The 21,539-nt window shown below is 50.3% G+C and overlaps 3 protein-coding genes across 4 annotated transcripts; 1 reads left to right on the top strand and 2 right to left on the bottom strand.

The window, feature by feature from the left end:
* Nucleotides 1-1,222: 1,222 nt before the first annotated feature.
* On the bottom strand, nucleotides 1,223-3,877 carry LOC309889849 (UPF0729 protein C18orf32 homolog). Of its 2 annotated transcripts, none has more exons than XM_082782954.1 (3): nucleotides 3,800-3,877; nucleotides 2,236-2,488; nucleotides 1,223-2,053 (listed from the first exon to the last, which is right to left on the bottom strand). In XM_082782954.1, exons 2-3 carry the CDS (start codon nucleotides 2,461-2,463, stop codon nucleotides 1,979-1,981), a joined length of 303 nt encoding a protein of 100 aa, XP_082639080.1. In that variant the 5' UTR covers nucleotides 2,464-2,488; nucleotides 3,800-3,877; the 3' UTR covers nucleotides 1,223-1,978. The 2 variants fall into 2 exon arrangements, with proteins under 2 accessions (XP_082639080.1, XP_082639081.1); XM_082782955.1 differs by having other exon boundaries at nucleotides 2,236-2,491; nucleotides 3,800-3,829.
* Nucleotides 3,878-4,048: 171 nt separating this feature from the next.
* Nucleotides 4,049-6,588, bottom strand: LOC309889848 (large ribosomal subunit protein uL22). The gene is made up of 6 exons (XM_082782953.1): nucleotides 6,536-6,588; nucleotides 6,413-6,453; nucleotides 5,311-5,445; nucleotides 4,800-4,898; nucleotides 4,392-4,583; nucleotides 4,049-4,134 (listed from the first exon to the last, which is right to left on the bottom strand). The coding sequence occupies exons 1-6, from the start codon at nucleotides 6,573-6,575 to the stop codon at nucleotides 4,087-4,089; spliced, it is 555 nt and encodes a 184-aa protein (XP_082639079.1). The 5' UTR covers nucleotides 6,576-6,588; the 3' UTR covers nucleotides 4,049-4,086.
* Nucleotides 6,589-13,495: 6,907 nt separating this feature from the next.
* LOC309889754 (endothelial lipase-like) lies at nucleotides 13,496-20,876 on the top strand. Its single transcript, XM_082782778.1, has 9 exons — nucleotides 13,496-13,807; nucleotides 14,452-14,631; nucleotides 14,842-14,953; nucleotides 16,055-16,279; nucleotides 16,691-16,933; nucleotides 17,158-17,278; nucleotides 17,811-18,029; nucleotides 18,592-18,684; nucleotides 19,343-20,876. Exons 1-9 carry the CDS (start codon nucleotides 13,628-13,630, stop codon nucleotides 19,362-19,364), a joined length of 1,395 nt encoding a protein of 464 aa, XP_082638904.1. The 5' UTR covers nucleotides 13,496-13,627; the 3' UTR covers nucleotides 19,365-20,876.
* Nucleotides 20,877-21,539: the final 663 nt, after the last annotated feature.

Genomic DNA, 21,539 nt, shown 5'->3' with positions numbered 1-21,539 from the left:
TATTTGCATTATCTGCCTGCTTTGCTTTTTGACAGGCCTTTTTGTACGTGTTTAAATAGTGCTAAGCACACAACTAGAAGCCTAGTTTTCACTGCAGTCTGATTTACTGTGTACTAACACAGTACTAATACTTTCTTTTTTTGCCCCAAGCATGCAGTAAGCTTCTGGTGTCTTCAAATGAGATGTTTCACCTCAAATTATTTCAGTAGGAAATAAAGACACAAGCATGAGGGAGCAAGACGGAGCTCCTTAGTGCAAAACATGCACAGTTAGTATTGTCTTTTATTGCATGAGTTATGCCACGTGCACATGCTCAGAATAACAAAACCAGCTTTTAATATCACAAAGGGATACCAATCTAGGAGAAAGCTCTGTCTGTGAAACACCGATCAGATGGAGGCTTATGTTGAAAGGGTGTTGTGAAAGCTGATTTCACAGTAATACAAACTTCACTTCCTTATAGGCTGGTTTATTAAGGGAGATGAAGCAGCATCAGGTGACATGGGACAAGGAATTTTCTCTAATTTGACTCATTACAATGGTCCGATACCCGGCTGTGAACACTGCAGACTGATCCCCACGATTTCACAAAAAAAACAGGCAGTGGTAGGAAGCAACATTCCTCACCAGAGGCATCTGACAGGCCTATCAGGCAAATAAGTCTTCGGTAGAAGAAAACACGGTTCAAGAACGAACCCAGACCCCGGTGTCAGTTCAAGGGCAGCAAGTTGCCTCTTACCACTTCAATGCACAGCCCTTTAACGTGTAATAGGATTGAATTGAGTCCCAAAATATTTTCCAGCTCTTCTTGCTATCATTATACCCTTTAGATACCACCCTCTACGTATTATCCAGGAAACATTTATATATATTAAAAAAAAAGGTATGCCCATAGGACTTCTGGGAAAGCGATAAATCCTAAATAGCAACCCCAAATTGCTGAAATATTTTTTTTTTGTTGGTTTAATTATTAGTTTGGAATCATTTAGAGAGTCCTCTGGTTTGGCAGAGAAGGACAAAGCAGGAATTATTAGTTCTGCTCCTACAAAGCACAAAGGCATCATTTTGGGATGCAATTCAGCACCGGAAAACATCTTCCCAGGAGGAGGCAGAGGTGGACTTGCTCAGTTCACTTTGTTTATTGTGAAGTGCGTAGTTTTATGAACTCCTTCAGGCCGGGGACTGTCTACAGCTTTTCCTAAGAACAACTGTACGAAGCAGCTAAATTTTAAATAAAGTCCTGCTTTATTATCATTCAAATTACACAAGCACGGTAAAAGATTTTAGTCCCTTTTTTTTTTTTTTTTTTTTTCTAAACACAGACCTGCATCGTTTGAAACCACTGCAACAGAATATAACGCAACAACTCTCTTGCATCATGCACCTGCTGATCCTTTTCAGGAAAGAAAGGCACAACGTTTAAAGGAAAAAAAAAAAAAAGACTGAAAGTATCAAATCAAGACTTTTTGCTACGGAAATTTTGCATATAGCGTAACTCTTTTAGCTCATCTGCAAATTTCACACAGCAGTCTGTATTCCTCGGAAGTTGACCGTAATGTTTTATGCTGCCACAATGCAATTGATAGTTCTCTAGCGAGGTCAAGAACAGCTTAGTTTCGAAGTGGAAGAATGAAGTATTGCACTCGCAGTCAGTGAAACTAAGAAGCAACACGTTTATCTTCCAAAGCTAGCTTAATCCATAAACTATTTCACCTAAATCTCTAGTCATGCCCAATAGGTTATAGATGCAAAGTGGTTCCAAGGGAGGGAAATGAGGAATAATTTAACACGGTTTTCAAACGTTTTAAATAAGAAATCTGCTAGCTGCCATTTTTAGTGGCAAAAGAGACCTTCTGCTGTACGTGATAGGGGGTTTTATTCAGCTGAAATGTGCAAAGAAGTGCCTCAAAGTGAGAGAAATATCAATCACCAGTTCGTATTGGATACCAGGGAATGAAATCCTTCTGAATGAATTCCTTTAATCTGTTTTCTTGTCAGGAAGTTCTGTGGCTCTCTTTGCAGCGATTCCATTCGCAACCCCGTTGCTTTCAAACTGCAAATAAAAGAGAGCACCGTTAAAAGGAGACGTCAAAAAGAGACCAGAACAGTGACATTTGGGGATTAAAATGATTTTCAGAAGCAAAGCCAGTGAAAACCTATAAAGAAATCTGCCCCCAGATTTACATCTGCTGATTTTACATGTGATGATTTGGGGCTTAAATGCATTAATCTTACTCGGTGAACTCCAGACTCATCCTCCTTATCCCTTTCGCTGGCTGAAGGTGCCCGGGGGTTTCCAGCACTGCCTCCTTGCCCTCGTTTTGTGGCTGTCGTTTCCTGCACGGCTTTCTTGGGCCACACGCGCTTAATGAAAGGTGCGATGACAGGGTAGATGTACGGCTCCAGGAACTTCTTGTAGACCCAGAGAAGAACGGGAATGACGATACAGGGAATGCACACCATGGTTTCCTCTTGTTCTGGGACAAAGCTGCTAGGAAAAACCACCTCAGATTTAGAAAAACCACCTCAGATTACACTTTCCGTATGAAATGAGCTAAGAAAACAAAGTCTCAAGAAAGGATTTTAGTTAATGCTTAAACAGAAAAGGTTCTTTAACAATAGATCTTTAAAGTTTCAAAAATGCTGCCGTTATTCCTCGAGAACAGCTGTATGTTCCCATGTTATAAAGACCTCGGGAACAATAAGGCTGAGATTCCTGGCATCTTAACAAAAAAAGAACAAAGTTTGCTATTCATCACCCCTCCAGCTGCAAGTTTGAAAGACATAGCCAAAAAGGTTTTGCTTAAACCAAACTAAAAAAACATAAGCAGTGATCCGAAGGGCCAATCCTCGTTTGGGATCCTTGCTTTGCTCTCCCAAACTGCCCTAGAGAAGTGTAGCCCCACTCCCTGGTAACGTCAATTCCTGGCGACTGCTTCCAAGTGGAGTTTTTGCCACTTCAAAGGCAGTTTTACAGGAGCTGAGTCTCCAAAGGCAGAGAAAAAAACATAATAGGAATGAGGTAATTATTAAAACCCTTTGAAAAGATTTATGCTCTCTCTTCTAGAACTTCCTAGATATTAAATCCTCTGTGTGATGCTGAGGACTCAGCCCCTAGCTAAAGAATGTACATGGGGGAATAAACAGAGGCTGCCTCTCCGAAAATAGACTGAGTCTCTGCAGTCACTGGGTATCAAGAGTCCAGGCTGAAAAATAAGTTCAACTTCTGCCAGCTACAGAACCAAGTTCCGTTGTTTTAGTTCCAGTGGCTAACATATTAAAATGTTCCCGCCCCCCAACCTTCCCCTGTGATTCCGTGATGCTGTTGCGTGGTTGGCAGGGTTTATTTTTAGGAAAAACAAACAGGGCGACAGCAAAGGGTGAAATGTTAGTTTCTTTAGGCTTTGCTCCTTTGTGCTAAAGGCTTTTGTTTCTCCCTAAAGCAGCACAGAGGGCAAGCGTGACACTGCAAATACAAGCACATTCACTCTTTTTGTTCCCCGCGCTTAATTTGGCCGGCAGTCGCTCATTCTTACGTAAACACAGAGAGGCCGGGCACACAAACGGCTTTGCTCAGCCCCTTAAGGCCGAGCCGGCCTAGCCCGGCCACCTCACGCAGCCCATCCCCGCGGCGTCCCCCGGCACCAAGCCGTCCCCCGGCACCAAGCCGTCCCCCACCCGCCGTTACACGGCCGAGCTCCGTCTCCCGGTGCCGTTTGCCTCCCTCCCCTCTCCCCAAACCCTGAAGACGAACGGCGGCGCGGTGGCTCCCCAAAAAAACACCCCTTCCCCCCCTCACCTGAGACCGCAGCTACCCCCGTCCTCACCGCGCCGCGCCTCCCTCCCGACTGCCGCCGCACCGGAAGCAACCCCCGCACTTCCGGCGGGCGCGCCCCGCCCACCCCGACCAATAGGAAGCGGCGCGCGCGGGTCACGCGACCCACCCCCCCCCCGGCTCGGGGGCGTGACGTCACGGCGGGGCGTGACGTCACGCAGACGTGACGTCACCGCGATGACGTCACCGGCGCGGAGAAGACGGGAGACGGGGCGGGTGCGAACAGAGCTTTATTGGGGGCGGGGGGAGGGCTACTCCCGGGCCATCAGCTTCTGCTTCTTCAGCTTCTTCTGCGAGATCTGCGGGGGCAACGAGCACAGGGGGGCGTTAATTAGTTAATTAATTCATTAATCACCCCCCCTAATTAATTAACGCCGCCTAATGATGCTGAGGTTGCTCAGAACCGGTGTTTGTTTTCACGGGTACTCCAAAGGTGTCCTAAGAGAAGTCATCACGGCAACCTTCCCGTCCCCAAAACGCCCCCTTACCCAAATTTGGGATTTTTAACACCAAAAAAAACCACCAAAACCCTCTTAAAAGCACTCCGCTTTTTTACCTTTTTCTTCTGAGCCACTTCTTCTTCCGGCTTGGGGACGATCTGCTCCTTCTCGGTCAGGATCATCTCGATGTGGCAGGGGGAGCTCATGTAGGGGTTGATCCGCCCGTGGGCTCGGTAGGTGCGCCGGCGCATTTTGGGGGCCTTGTTCACCTGGATGTGCTCGATCACCAGCGAATCCACGTCCAGCCCCTGCGGAAAAGGAATAAAACCCGAAGGATTCGGCCTTATTGTGCCTTAATTCGCTCCACAAATAAAATCCTGTAGCAGAACCGCGACGCCGCAAGGCTGAGAAGCACCAAACTCTCCCCCTCTGGTGCTTTTGGGGGATTTTAGGAGCTTCCTCTGGGGCACAAACGCACAGAGCCACACGAATGGGGTGCATTTAATAACATCCAGCCGACCCACCTTGAGCTCAGCGTTGCTCTCCGCGTTTTTCAGCATGTGCAGCAAGAACTCCGCGCTTTTCTTGGGCCAGCGCCCCTGCGTCCAGCCCCACTGCTTGGCCTGTGAGAGAAAAAAAGTGAAGTATTTTGGTCCCAGCACGATGTAATTCACCCTTTTATTATTATTAGCTTGTAATTACGCGTCCTTTTACTTCGATTGCTCAGAATAAGAATTTCTTTTCACGTTGAATCCAAAGGTGTCCTAAGAAAGTCATCACAGCAATCGAAGGGAACGAGTCTACGCCTTGCACAAGAGCAAACCAACAGAATTAAATATAATCTGGTATTTGATACCACAAATAGGTGTGCTGCTTGCTGTATCAGAGCTCAGAGCAACTCTTGCCTCAAAATAATGCTTTCACACGATGTTATCAACGCCTGCCCATCATCCACGCCACATGAACATCGCTTTTTGTTCCTTCCGTAAGGAAGCGAACCCAAAACCCTTCCCAGGTCTTCATCCCAGCCCTCACCTGGGCGCATCTACCAACGCCTCCGTTGTAGCGACGGAAGGGAACGCACTGCTTCTTCAGGGTCACGTCCTTCAGGTACTTGGTGGCCTTGCGGATGTGCATGCCCTTGATGGCCTGGGCAGTCTCACGAGTGTTCTGACAAGAAGAAAAAAACAAACAAACCCAGTGAAAGCTTCTCTTAACGCTTCTTTCCACGTTACAATGGGAGTAAAAGCACTGGATTTTCACCTACAATTCTTAGTATGACCCCCTTTATTGACTTCACAGCTCTGTGATGCCTTTATACTGTTTTTCTACCCCGAGCTTTCCACCCAACGAATTTAAAATTCAGGATTTCTCCTTATCACAGCTCCCTCTTTGGCCACTAATCCAAAAAAACGGAAGCCTGAATGATAAATTCCTGCTAAAACATCCAATATGGCACCTCACAGGAAGCAATGAGAACACAAGCTATACAAACAAGGCACAAAATTTAACGTCTATGTAAAGGGATTTAAAAAAAGAGAGAGTGAAAAGCATCAGAAGAAAAATCAAGGATAAGGTATCAGGGCTTAATGAATTTACTCTTTGATTTCTGCGTTTAATATATGATTATAATAGAAGAACAAACCAAAATAAAACTTTTTTCACCTGCACTATATAACACTCATCAGAAAAGCATATTCTCAGCTTGCTTTCTGTGATTACCCCAAATTATTCTTATATTCCCTGCTAAGTTTTCCAGTGCAATGCATGAACTCGTATCACCACTCATGCCAAACGCTTGCTGCCATACTTCTCGGCCACTAAAATGACAGGACGAGCAGGGAAATCCTTCCCAATAGAGACAAATACAACAAATCACTATTTCTAGTCCAATTCCTCCTGCTGCCTTCCCCCCAATTGCCTGTTTCCTTCTCTATTAGCTCTATAAGGCCGCAATCTAAGAACAGACCCTTTTATTTTTGTTCCTGCGGATAAAGGTCATTACAAGCAGCCTGAGCACACGCAGGCCGTAACCTACAGCACCACACTTCGGTAATTAACTGATAAAATGGGAAAATAAAGGCCACCTGCTTCCAAAATCCAGCTTGGGTTTCCCCACCGCGCACCGGCCACGTACCTTGAAGTGCACCCGCAGGTTGGAGCCCCGGGACTTGCATGCTGCGGAGAGAAGAGACCAATTTCTTAAAAAAACAACGATTTCAGGGTGTAACATGGAAATAGAGGTTGGAAAACAACTCACATTTCGTGGGGTTCTCCGGATCCAGCGAGTAGCGGACCATCCTGGGAGCTCAGCTGCGAAGAAAAGGGAAAAAAAATCACATTAAGCTTCTAATACAGACATGGAGAAGGCTGAGCTCTTTCCTCAGAGCCGACAGCTAGCTGAAAAGGCCCCTCGGAGATAGATTTTCCACAATTAAATCTAAATGTGTCTTAAGAAAGCGTGTGTCCTCCCCCTCCTTCCCTCCCCGCTGCCTCAGGGCCCGCTCCCCCCTCACAGCCCCGGCACCTCCGCGCTCCGCCATCTGCGGCACCAGCGCCACAAACAACGATGGCGGCAGCGAGCCCGAGCCTCCCCCGAGGCCCCTCATGGCCTCCCCGAGCTGTTCGGGCTCGGATGATGCCGGATGGCGGCGGATGATGGCGGACGATGAGCCCTCACCTCAGGGAGGCGGCGGGGAAGAGGAAGGGCGGCGCCGGGCGGGAGGCGGAGGAGGGCGGTGGGGCCGCTCTCGCGAGAAAACGCGCGGGGTCCCTCAGCTCTGTCGTGGCATCGGCTGTCGCGACAGAGCCGTGCACCACACGATAACACAGAGAGAGTGGCTGAGAGCGGGGTCCAAACGCTGTTTGAGGTCCACAAGGAGCCTGAACCCGGTGGCCGAGCACCTGTGGGTGCGGAGCCTCGCCCCAACGCCCAGCCCGCCCCTCCCCTGTCCCATTTGTGAGGGTTAAAAATTAGGGTTTTGCAGTGAAAAATCCCGTCAGTCCTGCAGATCCTAAAGGGATCGTGCTGGCGTAACGGTGGGGAGGAGGTTAAAAGGGTAAAGGGACAGTGGAAGGTCCAAAATTCCCAAAATGACCAAATAAAAATGTATATATTTGTACATATTTGCACCCCTGGGTACAAGAGGGACATAATGCCCTGGGACGGGTCCAGAGATAGAGGTGAAGGGTCTGGAGAACAAGTCCTGTGAGGAGCTGGGGGTGTTTAATCTGGAGAAGGGGAAGTTTTATTGCTCTTCCCAAAGACCTCAGAGACCTCCTTGCTCTCTACAACTCCGTGAAGGGGTGGGGAGCTGGGGTCGGCCTCTTCTCACCCATAACTAGCGATAGGACCAGAGGGAATGGCCTCAAGTGGTGCCAGGGGAGGTTCAGGATGGAAATGAGGAGATTTTCTGTCAGAAAGTGTCGATAGACACAGGGACGGGTTGCCCAGGGAGGTGGTGGGGTCACCGTCCCTAAGGGTGTTCAAGGAGAGGTTGGACGTGGTGTTTAGGGACGTGGTTTAGTGGTGACATTGGTTGTAGGGTGATGGCTGGACCAGATGATCTTGGAAGTCCCTTCAAACCCTAATGATTTTAGGATTCTACATCCAGGGTTGCCCTGTTTCAGGAACTGTGCAGGTCCTTTACCTATTGTGGGGCAAGTGGCACCAAAGGGCCAGGGAGGTTAATCCCCTCAGTCCGTCTGTAGCACATTTGGGTAATTCCCACTGTCCTTAACCCTATTTCACTTCTGGGAGCTTCTGCCGGTGCCTTTGCCCCATAACCAGGACAACAAGAAGGGGGTGAGATGGGCTGCGTGGAGAGGCAGATTCGCGACTGAAGCAATTGCAAAATTGCCCTGGCAGCTTCCTGGCTATGCAGGGAAGACACCTGTTTTATTAAAATAAGACACCTTATTTATTAAAAAAAGACCCAGACAAACCAATTTTTCTAACCCCCAGGCCAAGGCCAGTGGTGGGAGATCAATTCGGTGAGGCTGAAGCAAGGCCAAGTGCTGCAGCTAGATGGCAGGCTAGGATTAGACTAGAGAGCAGGGAAACCACATAGCATGAGAGAAAAAACCAAAAGATTTATATTTATGGATCACAACTAGTATTTATTGCAGCATTATATATATATATACATATATAAAAATCGAACCTTTATGTGTTAATGGAAAACGCATTTCTCGTTGTAGGTTGTGTTTGCTCGGGAAGTTGACCAAGCAGCTTTGCAGTAAAACGAAAACGTCTCCTGAAAGTGGTACCCAGCTACAGCAAAATGCTTAGAAGAAAAATTAGATGGAGTGGAAGAATAAAAAAGCAACACAAAAAACGTTGATCTGCTGTCCAGGCACATCCCTGGTGTGAGAGAGGTCCGGGTTAAACTCTGTTTAGATTAAGCAGGCAGAGCAAGATCCTACTGCCCACGTGAATGCTCGGACCACTGGGATATTTTCAGATCTCCTCTTTAACACTAATAAACTCCACAGCTTTGAGGCTAGGATTTCGCCCAGATGAGATGCGGAAAATATTTGAGCTATCGCAAATATTTACACGGGCAGAAAGTGCAGAGCCGTAATTTTAACCACAGTTCCCCCTTCACCTGCCTTAAAAGGTTCCTTTGACTTTGCTGTCGAGGAGATGCTTTCTGCATCTTTTCTTACAGCCTCAATGTCTCCGAGTAACTCATTCAGGACCGACCTCAAAGCAGGGAAACCTCGCAGCACTGCTGGGGTATGGGCAGATATTATTTCTTCATTTTATATACGAGGTTCCTGTGGAAAACAATAAATAAATAGAAGCCAATGCGAAGGAGGATGAGCCTTGTCAAAATACACACGCAACAGCCTTTCTAAGCCAAGGATTACTAGAGAAAAAGAGACTCATGACTTTGAGGAACAGTAAAAATGGAAGAAGATCTCTCTGAGAGGGGTTTCGACACTTCCTTAGTGTCTCGGTTTCTTTTTCTGTGGAACAGAAATGGTGATATTTCCAGGAACACTAAGCATCCAGATGTAATAGATTAAAACTGAGCAAAAACTGAGGTCCTCAAGCACTTCCACTGCAGGAATCTCCACTCACGGCCAGCCTGAGTGCAACTCTCCATCGTTACTTTTGCTCTCCATGGGAAGGAAACCATGGGCAGCACCTTTACAGGCAGCTGCTCAGCAGCAGAGCCCAGGAGCAACGGGCCATTGAGAGAAAGCTGGAAGGGAGATGTGAAAAATAAGCGCGATGGGAATCACCCCGGGGTCATTCATCAGTCGAATCCGAAGCCACATCCTAACCACAAGGGGCAAAGATGTTCCTACCCGTCCTGCTTGGTCCTTGGCATTTACCTTACAGCCGCGTCTTGTGGAGCCCAAAAATTTCTTTCACAGAAATCCATACAAACAGCTCGCTTGCCCTAAAGGTTAAGCAGAAAAACCTGAAGACAAAAAGCACCCAGTACCTATTTTAAATCGAAACCAGCTTGAACACTGGAGCTGGAAAGTGCTGAAGGCTTTGCAGCCTTCCCACAGCTGCCCGTGCCTTCTCCCTGAGCTCTATAATATGCCTTATGCATGTGTGTGTTTAAATATAGATATAAAATACGTATTGTATAATAAATGTGAGTTAAATATAATGATGTATTCATGTGTTGTTTTTTTTTTTTAATAAAACAAAGTGGGGACCTGCCAGGAGCACGGGCAAAAGGACACATCAATAGGCGAGGCTGTAAGACTCGATGATTGCTGGCGGCTCAGCCAAGAGTGACGGGTTCATCCACCCCTGCACGCCCAGATAGGGGGAAATCAGCGGTAAAACAAACCTCCTGTGCGACTGAATAACCTTGTAGCCGAAGTCGGTGTTTATTCGATGCGTTCCCTGCCAGCGAAGCATTTACGCAGGTCGTGCAGGGCCGTGACTGCTTGTTCCTGGCTTTCAGGAACACCACCAAGTCCTCCACCAAACCGTATTGCTCAGCTCTACGTCTAAGCGATGGATTTGGGAACGCTCAAAACCAAGCTCTGGACGGCTGGGGCGGGATATAGGGTGGGAAGTTTTCCCATTATTCTGCTTTGGGGTCTTTTAGAGGGCGATCACCGCGCGGTGGTCCCGAAGAGCCCTCCAGGCTGCTGCTGCTGCCCGCAGGCTGGGGGCAAGGCAGGTGTTTTGGGGGCTAGGAAGGCATTTTGGGGGCTAGGAAGGCATTTGGGAGCTGGGCAACCACATCCCCTTTCAATCTGAGCTCTGAGGACATTTACTGACCATGCTTCCCCTCCAGATTTGGCCGCGTTTATGCAAAATCTGCAAATTTAAGGGAATAAGCGTGTGGATGAGGATACCCTCTCCGCACATCAACCCCAAATTCCTCCTCTCCGGACTCTGCAGCAGCTCCAGCCCGGCTGTAACAGGGAGGGAATGCATGCATGGCAAAAGGGTTCAATTACCCAAAAAAATGAGGTGGTTTTATTTATTTATTTTTCGTTTTGCTGGTTGCAGAGGTGTCGATGCAGGGGCCGGCTTCCAACCCGTGCTCGTGCTGTGGCTGGAGGTGCTGTAACATCCCATGTATGATCAGGATGAGATTGATACATGGAGAAGAGAGAAAAAGAGAGAAAAAGAGAAAAAAAAAGAGAGAAAAAGAGATAAAAGTCATCAAAGAAACCACATCACGTTGCTCAAGCGCATCTGGGAGAACAAAAAGGGAGCGGGAAGAGTTTGTCCTTGACGATGGGGACCTGCCGGGGAGGGAGAGGGCGGCCAATTTGGGATCAAAGCCTTCTGGCAACCTCCCCCCGTTGGAGATGGCCGGAGGCAGGTACGAACCATCCCGTTCCCAACGCCGAGAGGAATTAGGGTTCAGCAGGAATGCGGGGATTTACCCCTCCAGGCCCACCGTGGCCGCCCAAACAGCTCGGCCAGGAAAGCACGTGCTCGCTAAGACCCCCCAGGCCCAGATGCCAGGGGATTTAATGTGGGACAGGAGGCCCGGGGCGGCTTTGTAGGGCCGCTGGCAGGCTGAGCTGTAAATATTCCCTCACAATCAAAGGCATTCAGCTCGGGATTACGCGCCGGGGGCTCGGTGGTTGAGTAAAACTACAACCAAAGGGACCGTTCGGAGTCAAGATGGTGACCGGAGTGGCAGCTGAAGCGTTTTTATTTTCCCTCCGGTCCTTTGGGGCCGGGGATCCGGAGGCTGTGGTGTAAGAAATGGGTTCGGAAGGATGTGAGGGGACACAGAGAGGTCCCCGGGGATATGGGTGACGCTGTGGGAGCATGTGAGGTGGTTTCATAACCCGGTGGAGATTAGCGGGGAGCAAGCAGAGCCAGAGAGGCCTACGGAGCCTCGCGCCGCTTCGAGGGCCCTCGTCGAGGGGCTGTGCTTCAAAGGGTGTAGGGTCGGAGCTGTAGGGTCAGAGCTTTAGGGTCAGCAGGGTGAAGGATGGGTGTGAAATGAAGATATGAGACCCGCTCTCGCCCCGTTTTCATGCCCGCAGAATAAAGGTGTCCAGGGTGGGATTAATAATGCATATAAATGGCCTAAAATGGCCGGCTCGAGCTTTGGATTGAGCATCTTTGTGGGGGAAAGGGGAGGAAAAACGGGGGAAAGGGAGGGAAAAGAGGGGAAAGGAGGGAAAAAAGGGGGGAATAAAGGGGGGAAAAAGGGGGGAATAAAGGGGGGAAAAAGGGGTGAAAAGGAGGGGAAAAAGGGGGGGGGGAAGGGGGGAATAAAAGGGGAAAAGGGGGGAATAAGGGAAAAAGGGAGGAAAGGGAGGGAAAAAGAGGGGAAAGGAGGGGGAAAAGGGGGGAAGGGAGGGGAAAAAGGGGGGAAAGGAGGGGGGAATAAAGGGGGAAAGGGGGAGGAAAAAGAGGGGAAAGGAGGGGAAAAAGGGGGGAAAAGGGAGGGAAGAAGGGGGGAAAGAGGGGAAAAAGGGGGAAAGGAGCAGGAAAAAGGAGAAAAGGAGGGGGAAGCAGAGGGGGAAAAGGGGGAAAGGAGGGGGAAAAGGGGAAGAGGAGGGGGAAAGGAGGGGGGAAAGGGGGCAATAAAGGGGGAAAAAGGGGGGGAAAGGGGGAGGAAAGGAGGGGAAAAAGGGGGAATAAGGGAAAAAGGGAGGAAAGGAGGGGGAAAAGGGGGGGAAAGGAGGGGGAAAAGGGGGGGAAAGGAGGGGGAAAAGGGGGGGAAAGGAGGGGGAAGGGAGGGGGAAAAGGGGGAAAGGAGGGGAAAAAGGGGGGAAAAGGGAGGGAAGAAGGGGGGAAAGAGGGGAAAAAGGTGGAAAGGAGCAGGAAAAAGGAGAAAAGGAGTTGGAAAAGGGGGGAAAGGAGGGGAAAAAGGGGGGAAAGGAGGGGAAAAAGGAGGGAAAAAGAGGGGAAATGGGGGGAAAAGGGGAGGAAAGGGGGGAAAAAAGGGGGAAAATAAGGGAAAAAAGGAGGAAAGGGAGGGAAAAAGAGGGGAAAGGAGGGAAAAGAGGGGAAAAAGGGGGAAAGGAGCAGGAAAAAGGAGAAAAGGAGTTGGAAAAGGGGGGAAAGGAGGGGAAAAAGGGGGGAAAGGAGGGGGAAAAGGAGGGAAAAAGAGGAGGAAAGGGAGGAAAAAAGGGGGAAAATAAGGGAAAAAAGGAGGAAAGGGAGGGAAAAAGAGGGGAAAGGAGGGAAAAGAGGGGAAAAAGGGGGAAAGGAGGGGGAAAAGGAGGGAAAAGGGAGGGAAGAAGGGGGAAAAAAGAGGAAAAGGGAGGGAAGAAGGGGGAAAAAAGAGGAAAAGGGAGGGAAGAAGGGGGAAAACAGGGGGAAAAGGGGGAAAAAAGAGGAAAAGGGAGGGAAGAAAGGGGAAAAACGGGGGAAAAAGAAGGAAAAAAGGGAAAAAGGAAGGGGAAAAAAAGAGGTGTGTGGTTCTTATCCCAAAGCAGGTCCGCGGTCGCCCCCCAGCCCACCCCACGCGTGTCCCATGGGCGCCCCCACACCCCCTCTCCACCTCCGCGGCCCTATAAGCGTCACCCCCCTATAAGCATCACCCCCCTATAGGTGTCCCTATCCCTATAGGTGTCCCTATAGGTGTCCCCGAGCCCCCTCCCACCCCATAAACGTCACTGGGAAGGGAGGGGAGGGGGGTGCCCTATGGGACCGGCCCCTTAAAGGGCGGCCCCCAGCGCCGCCCCACAGGCGGCCCCTTATAAGAGCGGCTCCCGGCCGGCCCCTGCCTCAACCCCACAGCCTCGACCCCCCGCCTCAGCCATGAGCAGCCTCCTCCTCCTCTTCCTCACCTTCCTCCTCCTCAGCACCGGCCTCACTGCTGAGGGGGGACCCCACAGGGGCCGAGGCGGGGACGGGGGAGGACGAGGAGGGAGGGGGTCGCCCCTATCGCCACCCATGTCGCCACCCATGTCGCCGACAGTATCGCCGACCCCTCTGTCGCCACGGGTGAGGTTCAGCCTCCACTCGGCCTCTGAGGCCGAAGGCTGCCCGCTGGCCCTGGGGCGGGAGGGGAGCCTGCAGGAGTGCGGCTTCAACGCCACCGCCAAGAGCTTCTTCATCATCCACGGCTGGACGGTGAGCCCTAAAGGGGGCCCTATATAGGGCCAGGGGGCGAGGGGGGACAAGGGGATGTGACCCTATGAACAGCTGCCACCCTACCGGGTGCTGCCACCCCTCAGGAGCCCCGTACCGTGGGGTAGGGGTTGCTTAAGGAGTCCCCAGATCTCCAAATGCACCTGTGCCATATGGCTCCGTGCCTCATGGGGTGAGCACAATTCAGTGCTTTTTCTGATTTGATCCCCTTAAAATGGGACTAACCCCATAAAGGTGGTAGTTGGGACACGTGTAGCTCCGTATCCCTTATTCGCTCTCCTCAATGAAGCAGCAGAGGGCAGATGAAGCCTGCCAAGCTTTCCCCTCCTGCCTTTTCTGGGCTGCTTGGGGACTCTTCAGTTCCAGGACTGAAAAACCGTGTTGCAAACCATCAGGTTTCCTCAAATTGTTGAGGAACGAGCGATAAGGTGGCCACCCTAAGAGGCAGGGTGGCTAATTACAGCCAGGGTCTGTCAAAACCTGGCTGTCCTACCCCATAAGCACGCTGTAATAGGGTTTGCAGAGAAGCCTATATCTGAGGCAGGACGCATATCCTAGATGAAAACTTCCCAGAATGCTTAATGGGGGCCCTAAAATCCAGCTTCTGACCCCGCTCTCTCCCCCAGATGAGCGGCATGTTCGAGACGTGGCTGGGCAGCCTGGTGGCCGCCCTGCAGGAGCGGGAGAAGGAAGCCAACGTGGTGGTGGTGGACTGGCTCTCGCTGGCCCACCAGCTCTACACGGACGCGGTGAACAACACGCAGGTGGTGGGGAGAAGCATAGCCCGGCTCCTCGACTGGTTACAGGTAGGGTGAGAGGGAACGGGGGCTGTGGCAACCTTCCACGAGGGATTCTTGCACAAGGGAGCCGAGTTTACGCCAGCCCCGATGGTCACGAGCAAGGGAAGGAGCTGGTGTAATCCCGACCCCGAGGCATAGTGGAGCAACGCCTCGCTGCAGTGCTTACCTGGGAGATGCTGCTTGGGTCAGCTCGGATTATTTCTTTTTCCTTCGCAGGAAAATCCTCTCTTTAAGCTTGAGAACGTCCACCTGATCGGGTACAGCCTGGGCGCCCACGTCGCTGGCTTCGCTGGCAACCACGTCCATGGGACGATCGGCAGAATTACAGGCAAGTGGCTCTGTAAGCAGCCTCTCACCTCTAACAGGGGCAGCAGGCTTCCCCGAAAAGCCTCGTCTCGTTTTGCTGTGATGTTTCGGGCTGGTGTCGTCAGAAATGACAAGCTTCCTACCTGTGGCTGCGGTGTGGGGCACGGCTCTCTTTCCACATGAAACCATTTTAATTTTGAGCTGCAAAAATCAAAGTGTGGGGGGTGTCGGTGAAAAAATCTGTGGACCCATTGATCTTGAACACTTCTGAACTTAAATGTGGGCTCAAAATGAGTCCAGCTCAGGCCCTTGCTATCCAAATCTGAAGCCTGTGAGTGTTACTGATTCTGTAATCCTAGCTCAAACTAATGAGGGTGAGCTCCCCTGGGTCCAGTTTGTCCCACGGGATGCTTGGTCAAAAAGAAATCAACTCCACATTCTGACAGCATCTTGGACAGGATGCTTCGTACTTCAGAGAAACAGATTTCAGTGTGTAATAACTTAGGATGTGATAGAAGAGAGCTTTAAGGGTTTAAATCCGACATTGGCAGTGAGTTCCTCAGCCTAATAAAAAAAAAATCTACTGGTAAAGCAGGAAAAGCACCAAACAAGTTAAGCACCTGAGCTGTTCCCCAATTTAAGGCTGTGAGTGAGGCTCAGAGGTAACAGACTCAAAGCCCTGATGGGATCTCAGATGTAAAAATGACCTGGCTGCTGCTTAAACCCCTATTAGTCCCTCCATATGGCCAGGCTGAGAATGAACTAAATGGAAGCCAAGGCAGTTTTGGCTGCCAGCAGTCCCTGTGGGGTGCTAGACCTCTTCTGGTCTGCAGTCTTCTGCCACCTCTGAAGCGTTTTGTCACTGACCTGGCACGGATTGATGGCTCCAGGTTGCCTGTTGGATGTAATTGCTGGAAATGGAGCAGCCTAGATGGTGTCGCCCCAAGACTTTTATGGGGTATCTTCATCTGTTTCTTTGTGAACCCATGGTGAAGGGCTCCTGGGGGGCAGTATCTGCAACGGGGCAGGGTCTGGCTGTGCAGCAGCTGGCCGGGAGGCCTCCCGGCATCAAATTCTTGCTGATTCCGTGTGAAATAACCCAATTTCTTACCTGCTACGCCAGGCTTGGATCCAGCCGGCCCCATGTTTGAAGGAGTGGACCCCAGCAAGCGCCTCTCCCCTGACGATGCCAGCTTCGTGGACGTCCTGCACACCTACACGAGGGAGACGCTGGGGGTTAGCATTGGGATCCAGATGCCCGTAGGCCACGTTGACATCTACCCCAACGGGGGAGACTTCCAGCCCGGCTGTGGATTAAGCGATGTCTTGGGAGCGATTGCCTACGGGAGTAAGTTCCTCATCACTTATTTAACCTCTAGGCTGCTGACAAATAGACTTGGGCTGATGCTGGGGGATGAGTTGATTTTTACAAGAGCAGAGGAAATGACTTTTTTCCCCTCCTAAACTGTCTGTACCCTTGGAAACTAGACTTGCTTTTAGCTCCGAATAACACTTACTAACACCTCATCATAACCTGTGGCTGTCCCGTGCTGCCTCTGGAATCCCCTATAAAGCCCTAAGCGACCCATCCTCTTCAGGAATCTAGCACTAACCTCTCGAATTGCTGCTCTTCCAACAAAAAAAAAAGTCCAGTTTGGCCTCGTTCAGCTGAAAAAGCTGTTGCTCGCTGTGTCTTTACCAGCTGCTGGGGTGACAAGTACTTAAACAAAATGTATCCCTTGCCGCTCTGCTCCTCTAGCACTTGGTGAAGTGGTTAAATGTGAGCACGAGCGGTCTGTGCACCTGTTTGTGGACTCCCTCGTGAACCAAGATAAACAAAGCTTCGCGTTTCAATGTACTGATTCCAGTCGCTTCAAGAAGGGAATCTGCCTGAGCTGCCGGAAGAACCGCTGCAGCGGCATCGGCTACAACGCCAGGAGAACGCGGAACAAAAGGAACAGCAAGATGTACTTAAAAACAAGAGCTGACATGCCCTTCAAAGGTAGGCTGCCTCTCTCTTGAAAGAGCCAAGGCTAATTTCTAGGAGGGGAAGCGCGGGGTGCACCTGAAATCCCGTAGGTTGATTTGGTTTTGCTCTTTTAAAAAAAAAAAAAATAAGGAAAGGGTTTAGCTTTTGCCAGCCAACGCTACTTCACAGAGTAATTCTGAGCGGTATTTTCAGCTCACACAGCTGGTTCAATGTGTGTTCCTCTTCTTTCCCTCCAGTCTACCATTACCAGATGAAAATGCACGTCTTCAGCTACAAAGGCTCGGCAGAGGCTGACCCCACTTTCTCTGTCACCCTGCATGGCACCAACGGGGACTCCGAGCCCCTCTCCTTGGAGATGTAAGTAAGCTGATCTAACCAGGGGCTGGGCAACGTGGCTTTTTTTTTTTTTTTCCTCTGCTAACCCCAGCACTGCAGCTGTGCCTTGCAGCCCCACTTCACCATTCAGGAGCTTTTCAGCTGGGAACTGACTTGCTGATGAAGTAAATTGTGCCCAGTGCTTTATGTATTGGCCTTTGGGGCTTGTTGGTGAAGCATTTTGCTTTCTCCTTCCACCATCTGGGTAGTCTGAGAGCATTTAGATCTCTGGAGGTGTTGTTGACCTCCTTTAGCCTCTCCCACAAAGAGCCGAGGTGTGAAATTCACCCTTCAGCTATGGAAAGCTGGCTGAGCAGCCGAATTTGTGATGCGTTGGACTGAACCAGCCACCCAAGCTCCCTTCCTGCAGTGCAATCAGCAATTAACCGGGGGCAGGTGACTGTGGAGCAGCTGATAAGCTGCGGAGGCTCTGTTTAACCTCTTGCAAGGGGATGAATAAGCATCTGGCCTGCTTCCATAAGGGAGAAATGTTGATTCTCTGCTTTAATTCCAGGCTCGATCAAATCGGCCTCAATGCTACCAACACCTTCCTGGTCTATACTGAAGAGGACATGGGGGAGCTGTTAAAAATCAAGCTCACCTGGGAGGGCACGTCGCAGTCCTGGTACGATCTGTGGAAGGAGCTGAAGAGTTACTGGTACCGGCCTGCCAAGGCTGCCCAGGAGCTGCACATCAGGCGGATACGCGTGAAATCGGGGGAGACGCAGCAGAGGTAGGAGCAAACAGGCAGCCTCACACACCTAGCTCGAAACGTCACTCAAAAGGGGCGATTTTTCAGAATCTAGCAGCAAAAAAAAGTGTTTTTGAACTTATCTGGTAGTCTGAACACCTCATCTTCCTTGTTATCACCTCATGCACCTTCATGGTACGAGGGGAGTGGGTTGCTGGCCAGCATGAGGCCACAAACCAGACTTTAAGTCACTGCAGATCAGCTCTGAGATGTTCTTTCCCTTTATTTCGACCCTGTAACAGTCTCCCCTGCCTTTGGGGACTGAGTTGGCCTACTTCAAGGCGATTAAAATAATACCTAAAGAATCCTTTGGGTAGTATTTTCCATTCCATTTTCCATTTCCATTCCATGAAGTGGAATCTGAAAGTCGGAAAGGAAACATCGCCTCCTCCGTTTGAGGAGGTACTGATATATCAAGATGGTCCAGAGAAGATGTCAAACCAAACAACTTGCCCTAGAATTACCTGCAATCCGTATTTACATCTTGGTTTTTGACCACAGAGGCAACAGGTTCCTTCTCTTGACTTCTGATTCTTCCTCCTAGGTTTGCTTTCTGTGTAGAGGACTCGCAGCTGACCCGCATATCTCCTGGCAAAGAGCTCTGGTTTGTCAAGTGCGCAGACGACTGGAAAAAAAGGTAGGGAAAAGCAGCTATCCACCAAGATCCTTGCAGTAGTAGTGGAGAGCTAATTGGGTGCACCTATTAAATGCTGCTACCCTGTAAAATAAATGCTACTATCCTATAAAACAGAGGAGAGGAAAGTTAGGGGTGGAGGGGAGCGTCCCAAACATCACCTCAGCCTGATGGAAGACCTCGAGCTGCAGAGAAACCTCTTGCTTCTGTTTGGGCTGCGCTAGTGGCTCCTCCTGCTTCATCTCCAGCTCTGCTTATCTTGCTTTGCACAAGTCAGCTGAGAAACAGGAGCTGGCACCGCTCCAGGCCTGGCAGAAGCCAGCAGGCTGTTTGTGTGTACGGTAGCAAACAATTCGGTGAATGGAAACCCTGCGTGAGAACTCGCTGCTCTGCCACAAGCCTGGAAAGATTTGGCCACCCCAAGTGGCTCTGAACAGGCAGAGCCTGGAGTCAAGACCTGTAAAATTTGTTTGCGACCTTCTTGAGTGCGTGATGGCTTCAGGTTCCCACTGAATAGCTACAGGGCAGAGGGATTTCTTGATTATTTTTGACAAACTCAAATACCAACCCTCCATTTAAACCTGTTCTCAGTGTCGTGGAATTTCTCAGGAATTCCCTGCTATTTCTCTTTAATTTTTTCCCCTCTTGTTGCTTTTCCCAGGCCTGTCTCAAACTCGCTCTGAAGACTTTCCCGAAGAATAACCACGGAGCGACCAGGATGCACGAGGACCACGGAAGTGGAAGGATGCTCTGGCAAAAACCTGGCTTGGTAGCACTTAAAGCAAATGTCTTTCTCAAGACAAAACCTCTTGAATCAGGTGGAAGAAACCGAGGAGACACTGATGGACCTAGAATAACTAGAACTACGTCCTCCCTTCCCTGGGGAGCCTGGCTTATGCATTTAGCCTTACCTTGACCTGTTAGACGCTGCGTTTCCTGCCTGCTCCCACTAACCAGAGCTACAGATGAGATCTTAAAACCTCAGCAATGATCTTCTGGTCTGCCTGCCGGGGGAGCTGAGAAGATAATTGTGCTAGCTGCTCAGCAGGCTGCTGGTAACAGAGCTGCCAAGAACAAATGAGCGTCTAGCGTAGGCGTTGCTGCGAATCCTATAGCGCTGGGGGCTGGGGGAAGGTGAGACCTGCACCCACCGAGCACGAGGAGCTCTGTAGGGGTGAGGAGCTCTTTAGGGGAGGGGTGGGAATCAGCACAACGCCACTTCACCCTGTCCCGTGACTTCACCTCGTGCCGTGCCTTGAAAATCCGTCCTGTGTCTGGCCGATGGTGAGATCTGTGCCTGTCGCCTCGTCTGAAGGCAGCGCTCCGTCCCCCCCTCCTCGTATTTAGCCCTGGCTGCAGGGCTGAGGGCAGCTGGTGGTGCTGGCAGCTGCTCCCCAGCAAGGCTTTGAGGTGTTAATCCCCTCACAAGAGGCAGCTGCCCTGCCACCAAATGCAGCAGAGGAGGAAGGTAACGAACTGAACCCTCTCAGGAGAGCTCGGCACCACTCCTCGTGACTACTGAGACCCCGTTGGCCCCTGCTCCGTTGCTGCTCTAGTCCCGGCGTGTAATTAAGACCTCCTTTCATAATTCAGACCTGATTTTTAGGCGAAGCACTTAACTGAGCCAAACAGACAACAGCCTGCCTTCACTGCCCCCAACGCCCCGCTCGGATTGCCAGATGAGCTGGGCTTTGCTCTGAGTCGGACAGCCCGCAGCAGAGTCCGGGGCGAACTATTTATTTATTGCTCTTGATTTTCGGCAGGAGACTCGGCCTAACAACTCCTGAACGATCGGCCTGCAGAAAGACAGTCTGAAAAGGGTGTTGCCGCATGGTGCACTGAGTTCTGAAGACCGAGCAAGCCCTTTGAGGCCTGCAGCTCTCAGTTTTTTTTCTTGTAGAGCTTCAATCCAACCAAAGCAAGCGCATTTGGAGATCTTTTATTTTTTTTTTTCCCATGGTTTTAAGCAAAGGCTTCAATAAGCGAAGCTTTTGGTAAGTAGCTGAGGCTTGTCACCACGCCATCCTTAGAGTGGCTTCAAAGCCCTGTTTGTATATTGTGGTTTTTGTACGACTTCAAAACCTTATTTATTTCTCGTGCTGTACATATGTAAAAACTGAAAGATTTTTGGTTCGGAGTAACACTTTTTATAAGCCTTAAGACAAAAAAACAAATAAAGAGCTTTGTAAAAATCATGGAAGTCTCACTGTTAATCGATCCCAGGCTTTCCTCAGGGCTGCATTTTGTGTCTCCTGCCTCCAGCAAGTCCCAGAGGCCAGCAGCCAGGTGGACGCAGTCTACAGCTGCCCTTGTTCAATCATTACCTGACCTTGCTGGTGAGCCTGTCGAGGAGGACATGAAAGAAAAAGGAGCACAAACTCCATTTTCCCAGCGTTGCTCCCACCAGCAGCGGCCACCCCATCCTGGTGGCTCCAATCCAGCAGCAGCAGGGCTCTGCAAACAAAGCAAAGAGCCCCGAGCTGTGGGAGATTTACATGAAATTACTCGGTTAACCTTTTCCTAGAAGTAAAGCAGGGGCTGCAAGCCCTTCCTCCAGGAGTTAGGGACCGCAGGTGATGCTCTCCCGGCTGGGTCAGACAGGTTTCCCCAATTATAAGGTCCGCTGTGCCCTAATTAAATCAAAAAAATAATGAAGAAAAAAAGAGACAGGCCCTATTCCTGAACTCTAATAAATTTGGGGTGGCCCCATATGACAAGCAGGGCTGAGGCTGGGGTCTGTGCTCGACGTAGCGTCCCCCTCCCCCTGGTTTTCTTTTTGGGATTGCTTTGTCACGGCCCCTCCATTCAGCTGGGTTCCCCCGAAGGTCAGCCTGCGTCTCCGGAGGAACAAGGCGCCC

Source organism: Aythya marila, assembly GCF_965140915.1.
Source record: "Aythya marila genome assembly, chromosome: Z".
NCBI classification, from domain to species: Eukaryota; Metazoa; Chordata; class Aves; order Anseriformes; family Anatidae; genus Aythya; species Aythya marila.
Note: the sequence above shows the minus strand (reverse complement) of the source record. Positions and strands in the feature narration are given on the sequence as shown.